A 22,861-nucleotide genomic window follows, 5' to 3' on the forward strand; every position below is an offset into this window, starting at 1 on the left:
GTCGATTAAGCCAATTTCTGTGGCTCTTAAACTGGGATTAGAGTGTGTCTAGCAATCCATGTGAGCCCTGGTACGATGCTGATATTTCACGTTATTGAAAGTCACTTGGCCAGTACTTGCCTGAAATGTTCCAAAGCACAAAGTTACCTTTGAGATATCCTGGTATGCCTTTTCCTGCACACTCATGGGGAATTACCTAAAAATTCTGAGAGATTATGCAGAATTAGGTGAGAAGAGTAATTCTGCGTTAGCGTTTTTTCTTAGAACCAAAAAGCACCCTTGCGTCCAAAAGGGATGCGCGGATACGTTTTTGCACTAAGAAATAGCGCAAACGTGCAGCAGAACATGAATAGTGAGCTCCTGCGGTAGGATTTTCCCCCATATTGCACAACCAGGAGTAATTGTGTAATTATCTGTAATTCTGCATCAAAGAGTACCATGGAATTACCAAAATGTCTGCGATTATTCCAGGATAATTGAAATTCCGCCCAGGCCTACCTAAATGCTAAATGGAAGTGTCTGCTGGCCCTGTGATTATACACCTTTGAAGCCTGGAAAGGGTTCTTTTAATCCGGCCTTTGCTGTCAATCACCTGGGTTTTCGAAGTTAAGATTTTGGGACTGCAAATTACGCACTTTAAAACAATAAATAAAATAAAAAACTTAATTTACTTGATAAAGGTTGTATTGTCCCAAAATACACAAATCTAGGAAACCTCATCTTTTAAAGAAAGCTGTAGGTAAACTTTTCGTCCTTCAAAACATTTCTCCCTCAAGCGAGTTGGGGAAACTCCGAAAAGTTTGTCAGTTGTGCTCAACAAAGCTGACACAACTCGTGCTTTCGTCCCTGGAGGGAAGCCCCCGATTCTGCGTCATTCTTCCCACCCACGGATATGTCGCCCACAGCTTGCAAGTACCAGGGCGAACCGCCCTTTTCACTCTCATCTTCGTTTCCATGGTAACGGCGCGTGACCAGTGATATGATGAGCCTCACAGCTGCATGGTCCATACTCCACGGAGTTTCTGCCGCAGGACGACGGATGGTGATGCTGACGTGACGCGGGTTCCACATTTCTTTAAAATCTTGCCCACAGATTTGGGGAGGGTGAGATTCAGATTTCCCAAGAATCATGCTGCCATATCATATTAAAATATATTGCATGAGAAGTATGGAATGAGGGGGGTTACGAGGCAGAGCAGAGAGGGAGAGGAGTGCGGATTGTAGGGGCAAAATATTGTAAGACCTCTAAAACAGAGACGAGAAAGTGCAGGTGTGTGTTGTGTGTGTGTGTTTGTGTGTGTATATATATATATATATATATATATATATATATACACAGTGCTTGAAATGGAAAAATAGAAGTGCAGGTACTCTGTGCCAGAGTACCTGCTTGTTTCCGAGAAGTGCCAGTACTCTCCAATTAAAAGTATTACGTTTTTCTTGAGATATGCCGGTACTCTACCTCTCAAAATTAAAAAGTGCTGGTACTCCGTACCGGACAGTACCGGCCCATTTAAAGCACTGTAGTGTGTGTGTGTGTATATACATATATATAGATATATATCTATCTATCTATCTATCAATCCTAGGTGAAATCCGATAGGCAACTCATCGTACCCGACTGAGAACACCTCTACCCTCCTAATTACTAGATAATTCATTTATTAGGGGGGTGTAACACCCAAAACACCCCTCCCGGAAGCTAAGCCCCTGATATTGTCTGGCTGTGCGAACACTTCCTTTGAGCCACCCATGTCTCGAATGCTCACCCTCTCCTGCTGTTTCAGCGGGGTCTCATTTCACCAATTCGTAGCTATGCTACAGAAGTCCACATAGGTACACAAATACATGAATTCATGGAATTGGGATAATTTACAGATCATCTCCCACTCACTTGCCTCCTTCTCCATGTTTAAATCTCTTTGACAGCCACCCTTACCTTACAACAGCGAATGATCTCCACATGTCCTCCCTGCCACCCAGATAACATCCCCCACTCGATGCTCTGCCTGGACCATTCGATCATCTCTCCATGGGCACTGTTCACCTCAATGGTCTGCCTGGACCATTCGATCATCTTTGCCTGTGCACGGTTCACCTCAACACTACATCAGATCTGTTCCTACTTCATTCTTCTGCACCCAGTGATCACATGCAATGTCGCCTGAGGGTGCTCCGTCATGGAACTGTTATTGTGTAAACACACAGATGATGCCTTCTACACACTTGTCAAGTGATCTTATTAGTAGGCCTTGGAGGGTCTTGTGGAGTTTAACTCTACAGAGTTACAAAAAAAAAATCTGCAGAATCTTGCAAACAGGTGCCCCTTGCGCTGTGATTTAGCTCCGGGAGCTCGTTCTGCGCTGAAAAATCAGCGTGAATAGCGCCACACATGCTGCAAAAGGCGCAGCTACTTAAGTTGATTTTTCTGCTTTTTGAGTAGATTTTCTACTCGAGCTGTAGCTTTCTGCTTGTGCAGGGCCGTGACCGCCTACGTTGGAGGAATCTCAACTCGTGTCCTCCTAGTGACTGAAAATCTCACTTGCCAACTTACCATTCACTAGAAAAAAGCGGCCACGCGGCAGTTGGCAGAATTTGCCAAGAACTCTGTTATGAGCGCAATACGGAGTCACCAAAACTCTGCCAACTACGCCGGCAGAGCGGGATTTTTCCACCCACCCAAACTTAAGAGCCTTTCCAGGCTGCTGTCTGTGGCTTTAACTCTGTGTTCTTTATTACACTGATTTACATTCCTTTAGTGTCTGTATCAACTTCTGTCCCCATCTCTGCAGCTCCAAGATTCACCTCTATGGGATCACGGTTGCCTCTCCATCATTCGGCATTGGGTGGTTGTTGCTTTTCCACCATCAAAAGCGCTCTGAGATCAGCTCGAGCCCTGTTACCTGCTGCCCACCATAGGAGAACATGAGCCCCTTTAATATTCACCCACCATAGGTCACCTCTTCTGCTCCACTACTCACCCCTTGTTTGGGGCCATCTTTGTTGTTCAGTCCCACCCTTGGGGAGGGTCACAAATTCCTTCCTTTGTGCGCCCCACTCGCTGTTTACACTTTCCAACCACCTAACATTGACTTCCTACCACTTCCCCTCCGCCTTCTAACTCGGGTCATTTTCAGGGGCGGCTCCTCCATTAGGGCGGAGGAGCGTTGCTCTTCTGCCAGCAGCTGCAAAACCTTTCAAAGAAAACAATAAAACTGTTTATTATCGTTTTCTGTGAAAGGGGCGGTGCCACGGGGCTGACGTGCACTGTGGGGGAGGGCACAGCTCTCTTCCATCACTGCGCATGCATGTTTGGCCGGCTGCGTCGGGCTGGCCAAACACACATGCGCACAGGGCTCTCTCCAGCCTGGCAACACAGTTGCTGGGCTGGAGAGAGCCTGCACAGGCGCCCAGTCTGCCTGGGAGCGTCCTGACTGGGTGCTCCCAGCCAATCCTGACACTGCACTGCTCTGAGCAGCTTCAGGATTGGCCGCAGGGCAGGCTGGGAGCTTGTGCCTGCAGAAGACGGAGGAGTGGCGCAACGTCAAGGAGGTACTTTTTTTTCTTTTCTTGAGTTTAATTTTTATCACACCGGACCCCCCAAGCCCCCTCGCACCACCCTACCCCTTTTGTGCTCCACGAACCGCTACTGGTCATTTTGGAAGAGTGAAGTACAAGTGAAATTATGTCCCTAGCAACGCATTTCTGTAGGTCTCATGACGTCTATAGCCAACGCTTCTGATGGCATGTAGGGGCATAGCATGGAGCACAGAGGTGATTTCAAGGTGAACTGAGTCTTTTCCAATGGCCTGCATTCTGCAACAATACTGACCCACCGTTCCAGCTAAAGCCCCAACAAGTATGTATATTAAATGCATACATTTAATAAAATCAAAAAGTCTTGGCATATGCTAAGCAATTAATGTATTAATGTAAAATAATAATCTGCAACTAGTGCTCCCTTTGACTGACAGTCCTCCGACTCCAGTTATGATCTTGGCTACTCCTTGTTTTCACTTTAGTGTTGTCCTCGGCAAAGCGGAGGAGTGAAGAACTGACCACACTGCTAGTTCAGAGTTGGCCTCAGTCTGGAACATGAGAGTAACTCTGGACGCATTACTAGAACTCTCCTCCTCTCTGCAATATCAGTGGGATGGCCCACTAATGTACCTTTCACAAGTTCCAAATACACATCATGTACCCCCTCCTTGCAAACCCCTTCCGTCCGCCCAATGGTCATGCGCACTCGACAGGGAGCCCACCTGCGTGACCGTTGGGTGGGCCCACCACTTCCTATGTTGAATTTAAGTGTAAAACTAGTCAATCCTATCGATTCTGGGAGGGATTCTTATGGTAAATCATTGATTATTTAAATGGGACATACCATGAACTGCTTGAGCTCCTGGCTGGCCCTTTAATAATCCTGTTGGTATCCTGCCTGAGAAGGATTAATGGTTATATTCACGCTGCCGTGGATTCAAACCTGTGCCCCGTGGTTTACACCATCCCTTTTATTTTGTGGTTTGTATAGATTTAGGGCCTTATTTCACTCTCGGCGGATGCAATACTCCGTCACATATGACATATGTACCGTTCGCCATATTACAATTTCCGTAGGATATAATGGGATTGTAATACGGCAGACAAGATATCCATCATGTTTGTGACGGTGTAACCCATCTGCCAAGTCTGTCAGGCCCTAAATGCTTATTGACACTTTTTGATGCAGCTGTACATAACTCCACATGGTTTCAGAGCCCTTAACATATGATTTACAGATGGAGGGAAAAACCGTATTTACAGAAGTATATTTGAGCGGTAACTAGTATTTGACAACCATTCATTTTCACTAAGAAGGGCCTACCACCTTTGACAAGGAGTAGTAATGCTGAATTCTGGAGTACAGGAGTGATGCCATCCACGATCACTTTGAGAAAGTGAAAGGACAGAGGGTGGCTCAGGTGCAGTAAGTGAGTCGCTTTATTGTTAAAGATCCTGGGAGAGGATCAAACTTTCCAATGAAGTTTTTAGATTATGGTCCTAGATGGGAAACGGCAGATCACCAAGTCTAGCAACAGACAGGGCATTTTGGGGGAATCTGCATCATTCGGCTTGGGGGAGTGGAGAGCTTGGGAGGCCAGTTAAAATGGTGAATAAGATAATAACATGCTTGTTGAAGAGATGTTTTGAGTCAGAATAATTTAAATTTTTCCATGAATTCATCTTCATTGCACTTTGCAAAGGTGCAAAATTGTATTCTGTTTTAACAGTTCCCTCTCCGGCAAAGTGAATATCATTCTGGCAATGTGAATTTGCAATTTACTTCAACAACCTATCTGTTAAAGCAATAAGTGGCCATATGAGCACATTCTAGGATTTTGTGCTGATTGGGGTTCTCTTGCAATAAAAGCGGAAACCTTGCAAATTTTGAAGGTTAAGAATGTGAAAAAACCTTTTGATCATGGCTGGAGACTCTGGGCCTGATTAAGAGTTTGGCGGTCAGAAAACCCGACCGTCAGACCTGTGGTGAGGAGACTGCCTCGGGCCTGGCGGTCTCCCCACCTGCCCTATTCCGAGTTAACCACTGGGCTGACCAGCGGAAGTCAGCCCAGTGGAAAACGTGCAGCAGCTTTGGATTCGGCTGCACATGAAGCCAAGTCCTTTGCCGTCGCACAGGGGGCCGACCAGCACCCTCGTAATGCGCACTGTCTGCTGGGCAGACAGTGCGCATTCCAGCAGTGCTGTGGAGGGGGCCCCTGCACTTCCCACAACAATGTAATTGGCAGTGCAGGAGCCCCCCTGTGGTCCCCAACACTTGTTCTCTGCCAGCCTCTACATGGAGGTTGAACTGCCATGAAAAAGCTGGCAGAAAACATGGTTGTAATCTGCAGAGCTGCACTGACTTCAGCGCCGCCCTGGCTGCTCACAAGCAAGACCGCCGTCAGCCTGTCTGGAACAGATATCCTAGCGGAGATGACAGTCCCCTGGTGGTCCGACTGCCAGGGTTGTAATGTGGCATTCAGACCACCACAGCTGCGGAGATCCAACCGCCACTGCGAGCCTGGCAGTATTGCGACTGCCAGAATCATAATTAGGCCCAGAGTGTGGAAAAGGTAGTTAAGGCTTGGCTGATGTCCCCTTGTTTAAAGGTTGACTTTTGCTGACAGGTCAATACGCAGTTCACAGCTTTGCATCTGGTCCTCGTACTCCTCATTGTGGGCTAACTAAAATATTCATATGACCATTTATTCTTGTAAGAGCTGGCCAACTGCTTACAGGCCACTTGTGCACCAGCCGGTTTGTTAGCTGGCTTGAAAAGTTCACCTGAAGAATCTACAGGAGGTCAAGCACTGATATTTTTCATTTTTTTTTTTTCCAGAGGGTGGCGGGTGCTGTGATGCTCCGGAAACGGAAGGAACGGATTTGGTTGGCGGCAGAGATGGTGTTCCAGATGAGAAGGCGGTGACGGCCCCTCTCGTGGTTCCCTTGGGGTCTGTGAAGATCCCGATCCCAGAGCGGGAAACCTGGACGCGACAGATGGACTTCATCATGTCTTGCGTTGGCTTTGCGGTGGGCCTTGGAAACGTCTGGAGGTTTCCGTACCTCTGCTACAAAAACGGAGGCGGTAAGGAGGGCTTCGGCAATATTATATTTTTGTACATAATATTTTATATTTATTTGTATAGAAAATATATATATATATATACATATACACGCGCGCACACACACACATATACTGACAAGCAATGAGTGTTCCATTGCAGTTCTCGATACATTCTGTTGCACACTGTCGTGATCTCTCTTGCGCCATATGCTGCTGCGATAATACTCCTAGAAAGCATGTGATCACTTACCAATAATAAATATTTAGCTTTGTATTGACACGACTCTTTCCATGAACAGCTGCCAATTAATAAGGACTTGCCTCCTTAGCCCCAGGTTAGTCGCATCCAATAATCTCTCCGGTGTGGGTTTCCTATCACTTCTCGGTTCATTATTGTTTCTGCCAGCTCTGTTCCTTTTGAAGTAGAATCTATAACATAAATATTACATGTTTTTTATATGTGTGTGTGTGTGTGTATGTATGTGTATATGTGTGTATATATATGTTCAATGGCATGTGTAGCTGCAGATACACATGCTGTGCACAGTCCGCCATCTGGTGTTGGGCTCGGAGTGTTACAAGTTGTTTTTCTTCGAAGAAGTCTTTTCGAGTCACGAGACCGAGGGACTCCTCCCATTTCGACTCCATTGCGCATGGGCGTCGACTCCATCTTAGATTGTTTTTTTTCCGCCATCGGGTTCGGACGTGTTCCTTTTCGCTCCGTGTTTCGGGTCGGAAAGTTAGTTAGAATCTCGGAAAAAATCGTCGGTATTGTTTGCGTTCGGTATCGGTTAGTTAGAACAAATCGACACTGAATTTTGAAGAGCTCCGGTGGCCCTTCGGGGTTTTTTCGATCCCCCGTCGGGGCCTGGTCGGCCCGGCCACGTGCGACTTCAAGGCTGATGGAACGGACCCCATTCCGCTTATGCCCAAAATGCCATAACCAGTATCCGTATACGGATCAGCATCTGGTCTGTAACTTGTGCTTGTCCCCCGATCACAAGGAGGATACTTGTGAAGCCTGTCGAGCGTTTCGGTCGAGGAAGACGCTGAGAGACCGAAGAGCCAGGAGACTACAAATGGCGTCCACGCCGACAGGTCAAGAACGTTTCGAGGAGGAAGAAGAAGCTTTCTCCATCCGCGAGTCGGATTCTGAAGAACTCGACGCCGAAGAAACACACCAAACCGTGAGTAAGACGTCGAAAATCAAGACTCACGAGAAGTCCACAAAAGCCCAGAGGACGCCACCGCCAACAGGCCATGGCTTAACCCGAAAACTAGGTGACCGATCCAAGGCACCGAAAAAGGGCATGCTGGTGTCGAAGTCATCCGACTCCGGTCGAGATACCGCCACACAGCAACCTCGGAGCTGAGACAGCGGCTCCGAGAAACTTCGGCACAGAGACAGCGGCACCGAAGAATTTCGGCACCGAGACACCACGCCGAAAACAAAGAAGATTTCTTCGGAGCCTAAAAAGACTTCCGAAAAGGTTTCGGTTCCGAAACATCCAGCCTCGGAGCCGAAAACTAGTTCCTATACAGAGGAACAAGGATTAACCTCCCAATTACATAGATTTGGAGAGGAGCTTCAATCTGCAGAGCCTGACTACACGCAAAGAAGGCTTCATATTCATGAGGACACAGGGAAGATAACCACTCTTCCCCCAATCAAAATAAAAAGGAAACTTGCCTTTCAACAAAAGGACAAGCAACCACAGGCAAAAGTGGCAAGAAAAACAACCCCGCCACCGTCTCCACCACCATCAACACATGCATCACCAGCAACAACTCCACCACTGATGCACTCACCAGCTTATACTACAATGAGTCAGGATGATCCCGATGCATGGGACCTTTATGATGTTCCAGTGTCTGACAACAGCCCAGACTCCTATCCCACAAAACCGTCACCACCTGAGGACAGTACATCCTACACATAGGTGGTCGCAAGGGCAGCAGAATTTCACAACGTCACCTTACATTCTGAACCAATTGAGGATGACTTTGTTTAACACCCTATCCTCCACCCATAGCCAGTACCAAAGCCTTCCCATGCTCCCAGGAATGATAAAACATTCAAAGCAAATATTTCCGGATCCAGTTAAAGGCAGAGCCATAACTCCAAGGGTGGAGAAAAAGTACAAGCCACCGCCAACAGATCCAATCTATATTACAACACAACTAACACCAGACTCAGTAGTTGTCGGGGCAGCTCGTAAGAGAGCCGCAAATTTGATGCTGCAGGAAAAAAGGTTGCAGCACAACTAACACCAGACAACATGACAACAATGTATTATCTAAACAAACAAGGAGGGACACACTCGACACAGTTGTGCCTCCTAACACAAAAAATATGGCATTGGGCGATTCACAACCACATTCGCCTAATAGCACAATTTATTCTAGGGATTCAGAACCAGTTGGCAGACAATCTCTCTCGAGATCACCAACAAACCCACGAATGGGAAATTCACCCCCAAATACTAAACAATTACTTTCAAATTTGGGGAACACCTCAAATAGATCTATTTGCAACAAAAGAAAACTCAAAATGCCAAAACTTCGCATCCAGGTACCCACAAGATCAATCCCAAGGCAATGCTCTATGGATGAATTGGTCAGGGATATTTGCGTACGCTTTTCCCCCTCTCCCTCTCCTTCCATATCTAGTAAACAGGTTGAGTCAAAACAAACTCAAACTCATACTAATAGCACCAACATGGGCAAGGCAACCTTGGTACACAACACTACTAGACCTTTCAGTAGTACCTCATGTCAAACTACCCAACAGACCAGATCTGTTAACACAACACAAACAACAGATCCGACATCCAAATCCAGCATCGTTGAATCTAGCAATTTGGCTCCTGAAATCCTAGAATTCGGGCACTTAGACCTCACACAGGAATGTATGGAGGTCATAAAACAAGCTAGAAAGCCTACCACTAGACACTGCTATGCAAATAAGTGGAAAAGATTTGTTTATTACTGCCATAATAATCAAATTCAACCTTTACACGCATCTGCAAAAGAAATAGTAGGATACTTACTACATTTTCAAAAATCTAATCTAGCTTTCTCTTTTCCATTAAAATACATCTTACGGCAATTTCTGCTTACCTACAAATTACGCACTCAATTTCATTGTTTAGAATACCAGTCATAAAGGCGTTTATGGAAGGCCTAAAGAGAATTATACCACCATGAACACCACCAGTTCCTTCATGGAACCTCAATATTGTCCTAACACGACTCACTGGTCCACCTTTTGAGCCCATGCACTCTTGTGAAATGCAATACTTAACGTGGAAAGTTGCATTTTTAATTGCCATCACATCTCTAAGAAGAGTGAGTGAGAGTCAAGCATTTACCATTCAAGAACCATTTATTCAAATACACAAAAATAAAGTTGTTCTACGGACCAATCCTAAATTTTTACCAAAAGTAATCTCACCGTTACACCTAAATCAAACGGTAGAATTACCAGTGTTCTTCCCACAACCAGATTCGGTAGCCGAAAGAGCACTACATACATTAGACATCAAAAGAGCACTAATGTACTACATTGACAGAACAAAATTAATTCGAAAGACAAAACAATTATTTATCGCCTTTCAAAAACCTCATACAGGAAATCCAATTTCAAAACAAGGCATTGCTAGATGGATAGTTAAGTGTATTCAAACCTGCTATCTTAAAGCAAAGAGAGAGCTGCCTATTACACCAAAGGCACACTCAACTAGAAAGAAAGGTGCTACCATGGCCTTTCTAGGAAATATTCCAATGAACGAAATATGTAAGGCAGCAACATGGTCTACGCCTCATACATTTACCAAGCACTACTGTGTAGATGTGCTAACTGCACAACAAGCAACAGTAGGTCAAGCTGTACTAAGAACATTATTTCAAACTACTTCAACTCCTACAGGCTGAACCACCGCTTTTGGGGAGATAACTGCTTACTAGTCTATGCACAGCATGTGTATCTGCAGCTACACATGCCACCGAACGGAAAATGTCACTTACCCAGTGTACATCTGTTCGTGACATGAGACGCTGCAGATTCACATGCGCCCACCCGCCTCCCCGGGAGCCTGTAGCCGTTTAGAAGTAGATCTTGAACATTTGTAAATATATTACTTAAAACTTTATTATGTACATACGCATTCACTCCATTGCATGGGCACTATTACTAGCATACACAACTCCTACCTCACCCTCTGCGGGCAAAACAATCTAAGATGGAGTCGACGCCCATGCGCAATGGAGTCGAAATGGGAGGAGTCCCTCGGTCTCGTGACTCGAAAAGACTTCTTCGAAGAAAAACAACTTGTAACACTCCGAGCCCAACACCAGATGGCGGACTGTGCACAGCATGTGAATCTTCAGCGACTAATGCCACAAACAGATGTACACTTGGTAAGTGACATTATATATATATGTGCTGACCTTGTTAAAATGCAAGTGCTGGGCCTTACCCATCGCTCCGGCCACTCCTGCCGACTAACCATCACACTTGAGTGTGACATTTCTGACTATACTGGTCACCCCAGGCTGTAGGGATGGTCTGGTAGTGCGGGTTTTTGTCATTTTTTCAATACATTGAATTGCTAAACACTCATGCTGTGCTAAAATAGACTAAAAAAACACAGACTGAGTGCCACCACGCCTCATACTTTCATAAACAAGCACCAGCAAACACTGCCACAAATAAAGCACGCCATACATCTTGCTCCCTCGGTCCGCTCACTGGTCCATTGTTCTGGAGGGACACTAGAGGTCCATACTGCTCCCTGGAAGCCTGCCTTCAAAACAGCAACTGAAGAAATCACTAGCATCAACAGACTGTGCACAGATTCACATGAACTAAAATTGGGCTACTACATAGCGTACTGCGCTATGAAATTCGTAATTCCAAACTTTATTCTGTTCTCTGATGCTATCAATCTTTCTCTCTTGAGCGCTCTCTGCGGTGCTTTCAGACTCGAAGTGTAGGATGTTCTACCATTAGGAGCAATGAATGCCCCCCAATTTAAGTTTCAGGTGCCTCCTGTGAAATTGCAGACATTAAAACATGTTTTTTTATGTGATGTTAAACGCAGGAGCGTAGCTTGTGGGGTGTTACACCCCCTCCTGTATTTTCTGATAAATAGTTGGGCACAGGTGCTTTCAGTCGGGTATGGTGAGATGTCAGTTGGATTGCACCAGGATTTCTCTCTCTCTTTCTCTCTCTCTCTCTCTCTCTCTCTGTGTTTTGAAAGTCCTCAAAAATATTGGTTATTTAACAAAACACGCCCCCCTATGTTTTTTCTCCTAGTCCTCCTACCAATCCGCATTCCTCTCGTCCCACTGCCTCTTAAGGCCCTCGCATGCACCCTGCTTCTCATATAAAGTATTTAACCATTATATGCCAGCCTGATTATTGGATAATCTGAAGCTCACCCTTGCCCCCCACCTGTCTTACTGACCAAGATACGCCCCTTGTTAAATGGTACTCGTGTAGCGCACAAGGGCATCTAGTGTCTCATGGCGGCACTACACCTGTCCGAGATTACAGGTGGACCAGCATGTTCCCTTAGGGAGGTGTGTGGCTGCAGTATGACCTATGTGGAAAGAGTTTGGTGAGGTTGGTGGTCTGGTTGTTTCGCTGTGAACATGACCTGGCTCCTCAGGCTTAAAGGGCACGTGAGGTGTACATTGTATTCTCCATGCAGATGTTCAGTTCGTGCCCAGATGATATGTGGTCCTGTTTTGCATTGCGCTCGACTAGTTTCATGGTTGATTGGTGTTTTCTTGGCGTTGTTTTAGTGTTGCTTAGATCCAAGTTTTTACGCCCTTCTGAAAAGCAAGGTGTTTTTCTAGTTTCCTTATTTGGACTCGGAGGGAGTTGAACAGCCTGTGATAAAGCCCATTAGTTTGAGTATTTCTTCTTCAGTAAGTCGTAGCCATGCAAGACTACTTGCACAGTCCACAAAGACTAGCAGAAAATTCTAAAATGACCCTCTGAAGACAGCAAGTACCCTGAGTGCTGTCATGTGGGGGGGGGGGGGTGGGAGATCGTAATACGGTGGACGGGATATCCATCATGTTTGTGACTGAGTAACCCATCTGCCAAACTCTAAATCAGGCTCTTTGTCTGCTCATCCTGAGACCAGCTGCTCTGCTCCACCTGGTGGTACTGAAACCGTATTACATCACGAAGGTGCGCAACAGCTCCCCGGGGACACCTTGAAGTGGGACCTCATGGGAAACTTCTGGGTGCTGGAATCCAAGAGGAAAGCACTGCTGGGGAATGCCTATTTGGGTTCATTTCCTACCCCAGTGCGTAGAGCACTTGAATGCTGAAAATTAGAGGGAGTACTGTGTCATAACTTATGTGAAATAGCTACCCAATAGAATGTACCCATTGCCTACTTTCTCTTAAACAGTTCTTGCCATGATAGTAAATATCCTTCCATGGAACAGCAATCGGCACGCTTTTGAACTGCAAATGACCAATGCCAGCCCTTACCTGGCATGGAATCTGTAACAACTTTAGGGGGCGACCATATGACGCAGTGAAGTATACTTCCCGAAGACAAGTCACTGGGTCTCCTCTAGAGGTCCATACAGTGGTTTAAGGGCCCTTCCCAGCCTTTGTGAAGTGTCCACATGGCACAGAGTGGCTATTTGTATTCCGCGTGTTCAAAAACTATTTTTACATAGGGTTCCTTACATATTTCACCGCCCCAGCTTGACTTTCAGGAGACAGTGGGTGCCTTCACTCGCTATGTGGAGTTTAGGAAGCTTATTTCTTTAGCTTTCAGGAACATGCCTGAATTGTCACATTAAAACCTAAAGATGAAAAAAAACAATCTTTAACATTAGGTTCTGTTGTAAAGCTCTCTATAGCCCTTTGACTAAATTAGCCTAATTAAAAAAAAAAAAAGGCAAAAAAATATACCACGGTATGCTGAAAAATCACTAACTTGTTTTTTTATAGAATGCTTAAGACAACAGTTTTTGCCATCTATAAGGGCTACTTAAATAAAATTTGTTACTACAGTGCCTCCTTTATCATACTTTAAACCTCATGTGTGTTAAAGCAGGACCTGTAAATTACAATACACTTAACAACAAAGGGCCTGATTTAGATGTTGGCAGACAGTGTTAGTACCATTGCCTTGGGAGAGTACCTTACTCCCGCTATAGCGAGTCTGCTCCGCCCACCACGTTTAGAGATGTTCCCCGGTCCAGCGGACATCTCTTACATTTACGGGAACCACTGTCATGGTGATTTCAGCAAATGCAATGAAAATGCTCCAACATGACTGCGCCTCATGGCAAACTTTCATTTCCTTTTTTTATTTTCTAAATAAAATCCCATAGCAGGATTTTGTTTTTGAAGATGGAAAAAACGCAATAACGCTCTCGCCATATGAGTGTACTCTTATGGCATGGCGGGTCACTGATAAGTTTTTATTCTTACCTGCCGATACATTGTAGGTGGTGGTTTGTAAAGGTAAAAACAGTCTGTGTCCATTCACTCTAAAGTGGGAGGGTGGACACGTGGTCAAATCTCTGTTGGTCCGTGGGAGGGGTATGCATGTGGTGGAGACGCGGAGTAATTTCGACCGTCTAGACACTGAAGGTCTGCCCGTTTGTAAATTGGGTGGGTGGAAAGGGTGCTCTGTCACAACTCTTTCCAGCAACATCCAAGTCAGGCCCAAAGTGCCTTTATCATAGATTATGGAAAGTGTCATGCCACAGCCTGGACCTCAAACCTCCAATATTAGTATGGGCACCACCATATGGATGGGGCTGACGTGCTTTCACAAAGGTTTTAGTCACTTTGGGATGTACATAGTGCAAACCTAGCTGTGGGCAGCGGAGCACCCCATGGCGTCCGGAATGATCTAGCAGTTGATGACTGTGAAACTCTAGGGTTAAAGAGACAGGTTTCTTACCTTGGATTCCACAAACTTGGATGCAGAATATTTTTTAGAGCAGTTTGAATAGATGCTGAAGTTTTATAAAACATTTAAATTTTCATGCAGGATAAGTCCTATCCATTTATACCAAATGCATTGAGATTTGGATTACAATTCCTTGATTAGTACACCGTGAACCTTACTATGAAGCATACATATCATTTTAGGTTATAAAAACCATTCCCTGTAGTGGCAAGATCTGCATTCCAGCAGCCTGTCTCTCAGACATAAGGTAGAACCTGCTTCAGTGATTGGTCTGGAGCTAGTGAAATTCCAAACCAGGAAGCAACCGATCATTCCGAATCTGGAGCAGGGATCACACTTTCTTGAATAGGAACAGAGTCCTCATAGAGCCCAACAGTAAAGATTGTACTTCCAAACTTGAAAGTAGAAATAGCACCTTTAATAGGATTATAAGTTTGTCAAAGAGTCCACAATCTCAACTATAATCCCCTCTCTGTCACACTGCAGTCCTGCCACTCCCCCCTCCATCACACTGCACTCCTGCCAATCCCATCTCCATCACCCTGCCACAATCCACTCCTGCCAATCCCCTTTGCATCACACTGCACCCCTGCCAATCCCTACCATCTCCATGCCACACTGCACTCCTGCCAATCTCCACTCCATCACACTGCAGTCCTGCCACTCCCCTCTCAGTCACACTGCACTCCTGCCAATCCTATCTCCATCACCCTGCCACAATCCACTCCTGCCAATCCCCTTTGCATCACACTGCACTCCTGCCAATCCCTACCATCTCCATGCTGCACTGCAGTCCTGCCAATCTTCACTCCATCACACTGCACTCCTACCAATCCCCTCTATATCACACTGCACTCCTGCCAATCCTGTCTTCATCACCCTGCCACAATCCACTCCTGCCAACCATCACCCTGCCACAATCCACTCCTGCCAATCCCCTCTCCATCACACTGCACTCCTACCAATCCCCTCTCCATCACACTGCACTCATGCCAATCCTCTCTCCATCCCACTGCAATCCACACTTCACTCCTGCCAAACCCCTCTACATCACACAGCAGTCCTGCCAATCCCCTCTCTGTCACACGGCAGTCCTGCCAATCCCCTCTCAGTCACACGGCAGTCCTGCCAATCCCCTCTCAGTCACACGGCAGTCCTGCCAATCCCCTCTCAGTCACACGGCAGTCCTGCCAATCCCCTCTCAGTCACACGGCAGTCCTGCCAATCCCCTCTCAGTCACACGGCAGTCCTGCCAATCCCCTCTCAGTCACACGGCAGTCCTGCCAATCCCCTCTCCGTCACACGGCAGTCCTGCCAATCCCCTCTCCGTCACACGGCAGTCCTGCCAATCCCCTCTCTGTCACGCAGCAATCCTGCCAATCTCCTCTCCAGCCCGCTGCACTCCAGCCAATCCCCTCTGTCACACAGCACTCCTTTGATGCCACTACATTAATGCACTCTGGCTGAACATGCCACACTCGCAAAAAGTTTGTGAATGTGCACATAAATCCCACATTGCAAGCTACAGAGCCCTGTTGGTCACAAAAACAGATTTATGCAAACACCCCTCCTCAATGTCCACCAGTCTCCTCTCGGGTGACTACTCCGCAGCGGAGGTGCGCCCGTGAACATTTGAAATCTATGTGAGAACAACGAATGGCACAATGAATGCCACAGTAATCCAGTTGTTGTAGCCCAATAACAACTTTTCCATACTCCAGTATTGATTTATTACAGAGTTGTATGTCCTGCTGTTAGGTGAGAGACCCTGGGAGTGGTGGGCATGGGTTCCAGGTCTAAAGATCTAGTACAGTGGTTCTCAACTTGTGGTCTAGGGACCCCTGGGGGTCCGGGAAGCCTTGTGAGGGGGTCTGCGACTGCATAGAAAATTAAATAATATCAACATATTAATAAAGTGTTTATAAGTAAAGTACCTAAATGTACAACTGAAAATTTAAATTTTTAAACGTACTTTAAATGTCAAGGAATTTGAAATTGGAGGCTAAAAGTTAAATGGGTGTCCTTAGATTGATTAATGGGAGCCGTGCAGGTGCAAACAGAATACAGTGTGGACGATGTGTGGCTTCAATTGAATTTAGAAAAGCTCCAACCTTCCTTTTTTCTTATTTTTTTATTTTTTTATTTAGATTTGTTTGCAAATTAAAATGTGTTATCAATTGTGTATGTGTTTGAATACTTGTTTCTGTATTTTTTGTGTATTATTTTGCGTTTCAAGTCTTCAAAAAAGCTTAGGCCGGGGTCCTCGGCTTCCAGTAATGACTGTGGGGAGTTCCTGGATTCCAATAATGATTCAGTGGGAATCCCCAAGTACCAGTATTGATAAAGTGGGGGTCCACAGAAGTCAAAAGGTTGGTAACCACTAATCTAGTACACAATGTCCTTATGGTAAATGTAAGATCGACCCTGGTCCTGTTTCACTTATCCCAGCCATATCATTAACCCCACATCCTTACAATATTCCTAGTCATACCCTTACAGCAATCTTATACCTTCCCCTTTTCCACAAACCCACCAGTATCCTAAACTAATTCCTTTTTTTCTCTCAAAGATTACCCTATCACAAATTTCTTCTTTAACTTCGTATGGACCAATGCTCTGTCACCTTTTTAAAAAGAAAAATGATATTGCCTTAATGTTCATTTTTTATTCATTATCAGCTTTTGTTCATGATGGCTTTCCTTAATGTTGGATTCATGTTTTTTGCATTTCCTTACTCTGGTTTATTTATTTTCAGACCATGATCAAAAATCTAGGCATTAGGTGGGCCAGCTGCCCCCCTCCTCTCAAACAGCTGGCACCGGCAACCCTACAACATTATCGCCGCAAAGCTATTTCTGTCACTTTTACTTTCTCTCTCTTACTCTTTCCCCATCATTTTAATTATTATTTTTGTTCTTTATCTTTTTTAATTTTTCATTTAATTTTTCCCTGCGTTCTCCTCTGTCCTTATCTTTATTCTTTCTGTATATATTCCTTTCTTTCTGTCTTTTTCTACTCCTTCTTGGTCTTTTTCTATATCTGCCATTCTTTTTTTCGACTTAATTGTTTTTTTCTCAATTTCTTTCTTTTACTGTAATCGACTTTCTCTTGCTCTATGCTCTTTCTCTGGGTTTTCTTTATCAGTTTTGCTTTCTTTTTTCTTCTCTCACTTTACCTCTTTTTCTCTGTCTGTTTCTTTTCACTCACTATATTTTCTTTCCCAGCTACTCTCTCCCGCTCTGCCGACCCTCCCCCTACAGGCCTCCATCCTTCAACCTCTTTCTTTCTGGACAGATGCATGCATCAATCACTGCTTGCTCCAATAATTCCCTCCTCTGAGACTTCAGTCTTCCAGGAGATGCTGCCTCCAGGGCCCCACAGAAAGCTTCCTGGAGCTCAGGTCATTACTTACCCTCACCATCAAGGAATTGATTGCAACGCTCTTCATTTGATCATCTCATCGCTTTGACTGAGAGGCCACCAGGCCACGCAGTGCAAACACTCAGCAGAGGACAGCTGAACCTGCAGAGGTCTCCAAGATCCTTCCAAAGTTTCCTCACGGATGAGCTTCAGCAGTCGTCGGGCCCTGAGAGCCTGCCACACAACATCCCATCATCTCATCGCTTTGACTGAGAGGCCACCAAGCCACGCAGTGCAAACACTCTGCAGAGGACAGCTGAACCCTACAGAGGTCTCCAAGATCCTTCCAAAGTTTCCGCACGGATGAGCTTCAGCAGTCGTCGGGCCATGAGAGCCTGCCACACAACATCCCATCATCTCATCGCTTTGACTGAGAGGCCACCAAGCCACGCAGTGCAAACACTCAGCAGAGGACAGCTGAACCCTACAGATGTCTCCAAGATCCTTCCAAAGTTTCCTTACGGATGAGCTTCAGCAGTCGTCTGGCCCTGAGAGCCTGCCACACAACATCCCAGACGCCACATAGAAAATACCAGTCAACTGCGCTAACACACCAACAACCCCATCAATCACAGGCCCTTAGCTGCCTGGTACAAACATGAGCTACACTACAGAAAAGCAAAACAACAACCAGAAAGCAAAACCAATGGCACAAATGCTAGACCGCTGCAGAATTCACCTCCATGAAAATGCAAACTCAAAGGCGACCAATCACCTGAGTACCAGGGCCCCAGGCGTAGAAGCTTATTAAAGCTGAATACTACTAAACACTACCATAATTCCCGCCTCCCCAATGTCATCCTACCAGAAAATGGCTTACAGCAAGGATCTTTTTAATTTTCAGCAATTGCTGTTAGAGGATACCTTCGCTGCAGGTCTTATGGGGTTCAAATGACCTCCCTCCCTCTTAGCATGAAACTATCTCCTCAAAGAGTCGCAATCCTGAACACAAAGAAACTCATTCTTGGGCTTGCTTCCCTTACCAGCCCACGGTGTGTCCTGCCTGGAGAAGCCCCAGTTGGACCCCAATGACTTTGTAAGGCTTAGTCCTATCAGATAATTTCCCTAGCTAGGAAATTAGTCTGTGGGGCAATTGCCTTACAGGCAGTGCTTTAAATGGAAAAACAGAAGTGCAGGTACTCTGTGCCAGAGTACCTGCTTGTTTCTGAGAAGTGCCGGTACTCTCCAATTAAAAGTATTACGTTTTTCTTGAGATATGCCGGTACTCTCCCTCTCAAAATAAAAAAGTGCTGGTACTCAGTACCGGAGAGTACCGGCCCATTTAAAGCACTGCTTACAGGTACAATCCCCATTCCATCAACACCTGATCCCATGTAGCCTCCGTCTTCGATGCAACACGGAAACCAGCACCATCATAGCTGTCTGCCTGCCTCCTGGATTTTGATAACTGAGACCCCCTGCGTCATCCTATAGGATGTGCTGGCCACCTTCAGCCCTACCAATCACCATGTTCTCCTCACTCTCATACTGTCACAGCACCATCGCCCCAACCATTCTATGTTGGTTCACTTGATATCTGCCAGAAAAACAGCCATGCACAGAGTTCTAAAGACAACACCAAAACACTGCCTTCTGCCGGACCCGCAAGAGTCACCCAGGGTTCCTTACTGACCCTTGTGATCTTTATCCCCCATATGAAGGTTCTACCTCTAGCTAAGTTCACTCACTCAATTTATCAAACGTGATACTAACATCCCAGGCAGACAAGTACCATCCTATGCACTGCCCTGGCCCTGGGAATCATCACCCCTCTACATCAATGAGCTTCCGTATAGATTTACACCAGCCCTTAAAGCATCTTCTCAATAGCTTCCCTTGCACTCATCACACACTCGTGTTCTCAGCTGCCTGGTCTGTGTACTTCCCAGAATGCTCTTTAGTGGCTGTGAGTGTGGGTAAAATGTCTTAGTATGAAGTGTCCCCTAACTGTCCCATGTAAGCATCCTTAGTTCTCTTCTGCCCTCCTCCCCCCGGTTCTGTTCCTTTCTAAGGGTCTCCCCCACCTTCATCATGCATGTGTAGAACTCCACACACATGATGCCTGCCCTCAGGCCCTTGGGTTCACATGTATATGCGTTCAGTGAATATTTGATTTGTCAAAGGACTGCTCATAGCTTCACAGCAGCACAGGGACCTCTGCAGACAGCTGAACTTATGGAGCTGATGGCTCACTGCTAGTAAGCAGAAAGGACACCGCACGCATGTAGAGATTTACCCCTGTACCTGGGGGCTGTAGGGGTGAAGGATGAAAGGCAGAGGTCCGTCTCACCAGGGGTCCGGGCTTTCAAATTCAAGGAGATGAGTTAAAAATTTCTTCAGACCAACGGTGGGGTGGCTATGATTTGCTTGTTTTGCACTTGGAGAGTTTAAGTGTGCATGTCAGTTTGGCCGGCCTCGGAGGGCCGGCCAAACTGACATGAGCTCTTAGAAGTGCACATGCCACTCCTCCTCCACTTGATGTGGAGGAGGCTGGCCCGCCCTAAGAAGGCGGAAAAATAAAGGGAAAATAAAATACTTTTCTTATCCTTTTTTATTTTTCTGCTTTTCGTTAGTGGGACAACGCTCCTCTGCCATAGCGGAGGGGCCGCCCCTGTGTTTTCCCCAGGACTTCCATCTACTACACTAAACATCAAGTTGACACACAGTCTGGCGCACACACATGCTGATGGACACAGATGTATGTGAAGACAAACACATTATAATTTGTCAACCCAGTATATTTACCTTCAGACTGTACCAGTGAATTCATGAATGGGTTGTGATGTATTTGATTCTGCTTACTGAGCAACAGTGTCTCTAGGCACTTGCTTGACCATTTATGTAGCACTCACTACCCCTATGTGGGATGCTAAAGCGATTGCCTTCATGGGTAGCACGCTGCACCGTGTAGGGTGTGTGTTTGGAAGGATGTTGTCTTTGTTTTTATCCACAAGGGTGTTGGCGTGACGCAGCCGAGTGCACTAGGTGTAACCACATTAAGGGGGTTATTCTAACTTTGGAGGAGGTGTTAATCCGTCCCAAAAGTGACGGAAAAGTGACGGATTTACCACCAGCCGTATTACGAGTCCATTATATCCTATGGAACTCGTAATACGGCTGGTGGTATATCCGTCACTTTACCGTCACTTTTGGGACGGATTAACACTCCTCCAAAGTTAGAATAACCCCCTAAGTGTTTGATAGAAGGTAATTAAGTTATAGTTGTAAGAGAACAGTTTAATTGTGAAGCTGAGCATCACACGTGAAGTGAGATCACGTAAGAGGGTCACTGATGGTGCTTGGAGGCAGCGATATGCACCGGAAGAGCGTTCTGGATTGTGGGAACATTGACGGAGGAGAACCTGCACTTGTTTTTGGAAGGTGGAGTACAGAGAGATCTTTTGACTCTGAATGACTGTTTTTGAGAACCTAGTTAACTTTTGAGTGAGGCGTCTGGGAAGTGTTGAGGTATGAACTTTAAAGTTTAGGCAGGCACTTATACTGCATCTAGAGTCAATAGGCCTCCAACTAAGGAAACCACCAGTAGAGTGGTAGGTTAATCTGTTTTTAAATTGCTCAGAAAACTTGAGAGCTGGTATGACCGCTCCAGTGTGACAAGTCTGCTTTGGAGGGGCAGGTATGCAAAGAAGGCTGAACCCCAATAAGGACAAGAAATATCCCGAGCAATTACTGTCTGCACAAGACTTAAACTTGACAGTAATTGCTTTAAGAGTTTTCACTTCTGGAATTGATTTGTGCCACTTGAATACATTCCCTGTGGAGAAGGTTTTAACCAAGGGATTAAGCACTGATGACATCTTTTGGAGTAATACTAGCATTCTTCACCGCTTGAAGCCAGGTAAGCCTTTTGCTACAGTTATCCTTGGTGCTGGAGCTGAAGAAATTACATAGACTCCTGATCACTCCACTCACTCTACATAAAATCAACCCCACACTCTCTCCTTCCTGTTGGTCCTGTAATACTTCTGCCTCTGACCTTAAACCTACGTTATTCAAATGCCCCTCCATGCGTCAATTTTGGCTACAAGTTTGGAAACAGATCAATGATAACTTCCACAAAGACACTTACACTAAAACAAATTTTGGGAGTATTTCAGTGGATTGGTCTTCTGACTCCGATACTGTTCGTGTTCTCGATTTACTCATGGCAGTTGTGTTTCAACAGATTACTAAAGCATGGAAAAACTCTACGACTGTATGGTTTCAGGCTTGGTGGTATGGTGTCTGCTACAATCGTAGACTTGACGGAGCATACGTCATTCCAATTTCTTTTACCATCAAGAGGGATCTACTTTGGTTACCAGTAACCAACTTCTTGAATTCCTCGGCAAAAACTGCCTGCCTCCATAGCCCTAGGACTGAAGAGGTTCCTAAGCCTCCACAGCTCTTTACTGCTAATATAGATAGTTGATATACCCTGCTGATTTTTTTTTTTTTTTTTCTTTGTCACACTTTAATGCTTAGATTTTTTAGCAATGATATTATACCTTTGCATCTTTGTTCTGGTAGGATTTAATGGTCACTTTTTCCTTGTTTTTCTTCCTTCCCTTGTCTACTCTATTATTATTTTCTAGATATTAATTTGATCCCTAATATTTCACATATCATAATGTTCATATTTGCTTATATATTATCTGGCATGCTAATTCAAATATTAAATAAACTTTCTTTTTCTTTTGAACTCCAAGAGCTGAAGAAATTAGTTTGATCAATTTCATTTTAGAAATGTTTGTTTTATCTGTGTATAGCTTGCAGTACCAGTCAGATGTTAGAGTTTGAGCCACGACAGTTCAATTTAAGATACCTTTGGATGCCATCCGTGTGCTGGCAGCAGTGGGGGTGACTGGATCTTCTGGGACGA

The 22,861-nt window shown here is 45.4% G+C and overlaps 1 protein-coding gene across 5 annotated transcripts in view; it reads left to right on the top strand.

The window, feature by feature from the left end:
* LOC138258882 (sodium- and chloride-dependent creatine transporter 1-like) overlaps positions 1-22,861 on the top strand; it is a 290,710-nt gene that overhangs the window by 99,768 nt on the left and 168,081 nt on the right. For all 5 annotated transcript variants that reach the window (XR_011198597.1, XR_011198598.1, XR_011198595.1 and 2 more), the window contains exon 2: positions 6,380-6,625. Coding sequence is in view for 2 of the 5 variants with exons in the window: in XM_069206192.1 (XP_069062293.1) it covers positions 6,380-6,625 (246 nt within the window). In the remaining 3 variants the exon portion in view is untranslated. The remainder of the gene's footprint in view (positions 1-6,379; positions 6,626-22,861) is intronic.

This window comes from Pleurodeles waltl, chromosome 9, assembly GCF_031143425.1.
Source record: "Pleurodeles waltl isolate 20211129_DDA chromosome 9, aPleWal1.hap1.20221129, whole genome shotgun sequence".
In the NCBI taxonomy this organism is placed as follows: Eukaryota; Metazoa; Chordata; class Amphibia; order Caudata; family Salamandridae; genus Pleurodeles; species Pleurodeles waltl.